This window comes from Lipotes vexillifer, unplaced genomic scaffold, assembly GCF_000442215.2.
Source record: "Lipotes vexillifer unplaced genomic scaffold, Lipotes_vexillifer_v1.1 scaffold2807, whole genome shotgun sequence".
NCBI classification, from domain to species: Eukaryota; Metazoa; Chordata; class Mammalia; order Artiodactyla; family Lipotidae; genus Lipotes; species Lipotes vexillifer.
The window spans coordinates 19630-25803 of record NW_006788414.1 but is presented as its reverse complement, the minus strand read 5'-3'; the positions used below and the strand labels follow the sequence as shown (position 1 = coordinate 25803).

The 6174-nt window shown below is 41.9% G+C and overlaps 1 protein-coding gene across 1 annotated transcript in view; it reads left to right on the top strand.

The window, feature by feature from the left end:
* Nucleotides 1-4629: 4629 nt before the first annotated feature.
* Nucleotides 4630-6174, top strand: part of LOC103075576 (tumor necrosis factor receptor superfamily member 10A-like) — a gene marked incomplete at both ends in the record, with an annotated part of 17925 nt that continues 16380 nt past the window's right edge. The window contains one exon of the mRNA XM_007461590.1: nt 4630-4732. Within this exon, the coding sequence (XP_007461652.1) occupies nt 4630-4732 (103 nt within the window). The remainder of the gene's footprint in view (nt 4733-6174) is intronic.

The window sequence follows — 6174 nt, the reverse complement described above, 5'->3', positions numbered from 1 at the left end:
TGGTGGCGCAGTGGTTGAGAGTCCGCCTGCCGATGCAGGGAACATGGGTTCGTGCCCCGGTCCACGAAGATCCCACATGCCGCGGAGCGGCTGGGCCTGTGAGTCATGGCCGCTGAGCCTGCGCATCCGGAGCCTGTGCTCTGCTATGGGAGAGGCCACAACAGTGAGAGGCCCGCATACTGCAAAAAAAAAAAAAAAAAAAAGTATGCCTTCCAATGTAGGGGACGCATGTTCCATCCCTGGTCTGGGAACTAAGATCCCACTTGCCACAGGGCAACTAAGCCCACGCGCTCTACAGCCCACAAACCACAACTACTGAGTATGCGTGCTCTAGAGCCTGTGCGCCAAAATTAGAGGGAAGCCCGCACGCTGCAACAAAGAGCCTGTGCACCGCAACCAAAGATCCCGTGTGCCGCAACTAAGACCCAATGCAGCCAAATAAATAAATAAATTTTTTTTTTTTTAAAAAGTCATCACCAGAGCTAAGTTCATTTAAGTTTTTTCCTATGAGTTTCCTAGGAGTTTTATAGTTTTGTGTTTTACATTTAGTTTTGCTAAGTTTGAGTTAATTGTGTAAAGGGTGTAAGGTCTGTCGACTTAAAAAAATACTCACAGGCTTCCCTGGTGGCGCAATGGTTGAGAGTCCGCCTACGATGCAGGGGACACGGGTTTGTGCCTCGGTCCGGGAGGATCCCACATGCTGTGGAGCGGCTGAGCCCGTGGGCCATGGCCGCTGAGCCTGCGCGTCCGGAGCCTGTGCTCTGCAATGGGAGAGGCCACAGCAGTGAGAGACCCGCATACCAAAAAGAAAAAAAAAAATCACAACCTGAAAGTTGAGAGTTATGTTTTATTCAGCGGGAATTTTAATTTAATTATTTATTTATTTGGTTTTGGCCATGCCACATGGCATGCGGGATCTTAATTCCCTGACCAGGTATCAAACCCGTGCCCCCTGCATTGGAAGCATGGAGTCTTAACCACTGGACCGCCAGGGAAGTCCCTCGGTGGGAATTTTTAGGACTTCAAGCCCAGGAGGCAGCATCTCAAGTAACCCTGAGAGAACTGCTAGGAGGACGAGAAGGGGAAGCTAGGATATATAGGAGTTTGCAACAAAGGGCAGGTAGTTGGGAACATCAAAAGATTATTGTTAATGAAAGAAAACCCAGATATCCCAAGGTAAGGAATTTAGCACCTTTCTATGTATGGGAAGATACAAGAGTCAGGTCTCACGGAAATCATTCCTTTAGTATGCAACTAACCTATCTGGGGCCAGAATCCTGTGTTTTCAAATCCTGAGTTTCCTCAGGGTTTTCACATCCTGAGCTTCCTCAGGCCACAGGTGGCCACAGGTGAAGGCTGCTAGATGGCAGGTATTCTTTCCTTCCTGAGGTCTGTATCTAGATTTGTTTTTTGCATGTGGACATCTAGTTGTTCCAATCCCAATCACTATATCTGTTGTCATTACAGATATGGTTATTTTTTAAATTTCTAGAAGTTCCATTTGGTTTTTGTTTGTTTTTTATATGTCATCCATCTCTCTCCTGATTGTGTTCATTTTATTCTTTTATGTCCCTGAGTATATTTATAAGATTCAAATAGCTGTTTTATAGTCTTTGTGTATTAATTCAATGGTCTCTGTCACTTTCTACAATTTCTATTGATTGAATTTTTCCTACTTATGGTGATGTTTTCCTGCTTCATGCTTTGTCAGTTTTTATTAAGTGATACAGATTGTGAATTTTTTCTTAGGTATTCATTTTTGTTGTGTTCTTTTAAAGAGGGCTGGATATTGTTCCAGTCATAGTAAAGAAAATTGAATATCAGTTTGATTTTCCAATATTTGCTTTTAAGTTCGATGCCTGGGCTACACTTGCCTTATTTGGGCATTAAATTCATTAACTACAAAGGACATAGTAGTTAACTTCTGATATCTAGGCAGCACCCCTATTATGCAGTCTGTCCACTCTGGTTAATGGGAGAATGAACAATGCTAGCCCAGGGTGAGCCTCGATCCTTGTCAGCCTGCTGATTTCCAGCAGTCTCTTCTCAGCCTGGGGTGGGTCCCTCCGGTGCGTGCGCAGATGAGCACTCACCCACACACTGGATGGGCCCCTCTGCACGTCTCCAGAGCTCTCTCTGGGCAGCTTTTCTTCTCCAGTTCTCGCCCTGCATTCAGCCTCCTGGAACTCCTCTCTGTCCCCTCAACAGAGGCCATAGGGCCCCTGTCGGGTCCCTTCCTGAGCTTCAGCCTGAAAACTGTCCTTAAGCAGGATGCTGAGGCCAACCCTAGGTTCACCTCCTTTGTGTCCTGGGGAGGGTGCTGTATTTTTATTCTGACATATTTTCTTAATTTATTAAAACACTCAAAATTACAGAAAATTTGCATATATTGTACAAAACCCTTTATCCTGACCATCTGAAAACTAGATGCTAACATGATGAATACCATTCCTGAACACTTTGGTGTGTACTCCCTACAAACAGGAACATTCTCCCCCATAGCCACAATACAACCTTCAAATCAGAACATTAACATTGACACATTACCGTCTAATTCGCGGACCTCATTCAAATTTCTCCAATTGCTCTTATGTCATTTATAGCTCAGAGATTGTGACACAAATTGTCACTTTTCTGTGACTCTCTGGTATTTAATAGATCATTGACAGGTTCCATTAGGGACAGCTTGTCAGGCACCTTAAATTTTTTTTAAAAATTGTGGTAAAATATACATCACATAAAATTCACCATCTTAAGCATTTTTCAGTGTATAGTTCACTAGCATTAACTATATTCTCATTGTTGTGCAACCAATCTCTAGAGCTATTTTCATTTTGCAAAACTGAAACTCTCTACTCGTTAAACAACAACATCCAAATTCTCCCCTCTACCCAGACGCCGGCAACGGCCATTCTACTTTCTCCATGAATTTGACTACTCTAGGGACCTCACGTAAACGGAATCATATGGTATTTTTGTGATTGGCTTATTTCACTTAGCATAGTGTCCTCAGGTTCATCCGTGTTGTAGCATGTGCCAGAATTTCCTTCTTTTTTAAGGTGAATAATATTCCATTTTATGTATATAACACATTGTTTATCCATTCATCCACTGATGGCCATTTGGGTTACTTCCATCTTTTGGCTATTGTGAGTAATGGTGCTATGAACATGGGTGTACAAATAACCCTTTGAGACCTTGCTTTCAGTTCTTTTGGATATATACCCAGAGATGAAATTGCTAGATCATATAGTAATTTTATTTTTAGTTTTTTGAGAAACCCCCCAATTTTATGGAAACTGTTTTCCATAGGGGCTGCATCATTTTACATTCCCACCAACAGTGCACAAGACTTCCAGTTTCTCCACATCTTTGCCAACACTTGTAGTTTATGGGTTTCTTTTTTTTTTCTTTCTTTCTTTTTTTAATAGTGGCCATCCTAATGGATGTGCAGTGGTACCTCATTGTGGTTTTGATTTGCATTTCCCTAATGATTCGTGATGTTGAGCATCTTTTCATGTGCTTATTGGCCATTTGTATATCTTCTTTGGAAAAACGTCTATTCAAATCTTTTACTTATTTTTTAAAATGGTTGTTTATTATTATTATTGTTGTTGTTGTGTTGTAGGAGTTCTTTATATATTCTGGATATTAACCCCTTATCAGATATATGATTTGCAAACATTTCTCCCATTCTGTGGGTTGCCCTTTCACTCTGTTAATTGTGGTTTTTGATGCACAGAAGTTTTAAATTTTGATGTTAGCACAATTCATCTATTTTTTTCATGTTGCCTATGCTTTTGGTGTCATATCCAAGAAGTCATTTCCAAATTCCAGTTCATGAAGAACTGCCCCTATATTTTCTCCTAAGTGTTTTGTAGCTTTAACTCTTATGTTTCTATCTTTGGTCCATTTTGGGTTAATTTTTGTATATGGTGTAAAGTAAGGGTCCAAGTTCATATTTTTGCATATGGATATCCAGTTTTCCCAAGATTGTCCTTTCTCTATTAAATGATTTTGGTACTCCTTGTCAAGTCATTTGACCATATATGCAACAGTCTATTTCTGGGCTATCTGTTCTATTCTATTGGTCTATATGTCTGAGGCACCTTTTTAAACCAGAAATTCATCATTTAATCAATATTTGGTGAACAAAAAATTATTTAATGTTTGATTCTGTATCCTGATATTTTTAAGTTTGCATATTATATAACCCTCATTCATAAATGTGTGTGTGTATGTAAGAGAAAGAGAATATTCACACGTATGGTGAAATAGAGGAACTAAATGAGACAAAACATTAATGGATGCTATTTCTAAGATGAGGGGATCATGTATAGTTTTTGTATCCTTATAAAAATTTTACCTCCTCATATTTTCTAGAATAAACACGTTTTCTTCTATAAGAGAAAAGGATAAAGAAGAGTTTTTCAAGGGTATGTTACTTGGCTAGCCCCAAATCATGAAAGTTCAAACATAAATACTGAAGAATATTTAAGACTTTGGAGCTGGGAGAAAGGTGTAAGTTCTGCTTAGTTTTGGAGGTGAGGTGAAAGGATTGTGGAATGGATTCTGGGAGGGGTGAGAGTCTGGAAGCCACTCATGCCTGTCCCTGTTTTGTCCCTATAGGTCACAGCTGCCTCAACCATGCCCACAGGGAAGGATGGAGTTCACCAGCAATTAGCTGCCCCACAGGGATGGAGGCGCAGCTTCTGGGAGTCGTGTCCACCAGGTAAATTCTACGACTGATCTCCAATCCCTACCTGACCCTTGTCTCCCTTATCTTCATGTTCTTCTGGTCTTCTGATTCCTGCAGTTCCTGGTTCTTATTCCACAGGCATTTACTGGAAGTCTTCCGTGTGCCAGGCGCTGTGCTAGTGCAGGACACGAGGCCCCTGCCCTCCTGGAACACTCCTCCTAGGATGATACCCAGACAGATGGACAAACGTGACAGTCAGAGAGATGAGCTAGGAACCGTGAGGATAATTGAGTGATGGGTGGGACACAGATGGTGTTGGTAAGGCCTCCTGGGGTTGGTGACTTTGGTGCAGAGAGCCAGGTAGAGTGCTCCTGAGGGGGCCCCCGGGAACTGTCACCCCAAGGGGAAGGGCTGGGCTTGTTTGAGAAAAGCTAGGGGGCAGCTGGGGTGAGTGGAGGGTGGAGAGGTCACCGGGACAGGTGGGAGGAGATCACACGAGGTCCTGGACACCGTGGAGGGAGCATGGGTTTTATTTTGTTAGTGAGGGACAACTCCAAAAAGTTTTAAGCAAAAGACTGAAGGAATCAGGTTTGTTTTAGGCAGAGGACCAATGCGATAAGAGCACACTCTTGGATTGAAAGGGGGCAAGACCAGTAACAGGTGGAGAGCCTTCCAGGGCATGTCTGTGAAGTGCACCCCTGGTTCTTCTACCTGGTGTGATGTCTGTGTTCCATGTGGTTCTATAAGCCACAGGAAAACAGCAGAAACCATGCCTGGCAGGGTGGTTGACTGGGGTTTTTGCTTTGCACGTGTTTCCTTTACCCCAGGAAGGAAAGTGAGTTAGAAATTGATTTTCTGCACAAGGGCTTCCAGAGCTGGCAAGAGTAGCACTGAGGGGTGCTTAAAAACCCTTTAAGACTGTGCATTTCCATGAGCATCATAAGAAAGACTCTTGTGCCTTTCTACTTGATGTTCAGTGTGGGCTTGTCAAAGTGTCAGGATGTGGACAGGGAAGAGCTTAGCCCCAAACAAACACACAAACGAAACTGTAAATGCACAAGGGCTTCCAGCACCTGTTGCTGTGGTCTGGGGTCAAGATGGGTGGGCTTTAATATGGTGGTGAACAGAGCAGATTAGGAAGGATGAGGGATATACTGAGATAATTCTTTCTCTTTATAAAATTGTAAGAGAAATTTCTCATATATATTTGCAGTAGTTTTGTTATTTTCTATTTTATAATTAAGTCATTGATTCACCCAGATTTTATTTTCTTATAAGGAGAGAGTAAGAAAGACATTTCATTGTTTTCCAGTAGTCTTCTTAGTTGCCCCAGCACCATTAGATAATCACATTTTTATCATTGATATAAACTGTTATCATGATAATACATTATTAAGTTTTCTGTAAGGTAGGGTTTAGAGTATATATTCTTTTTTTTTTTTTTTTTTTTTTTTTGGGACGCGTGCCTCCCCCCC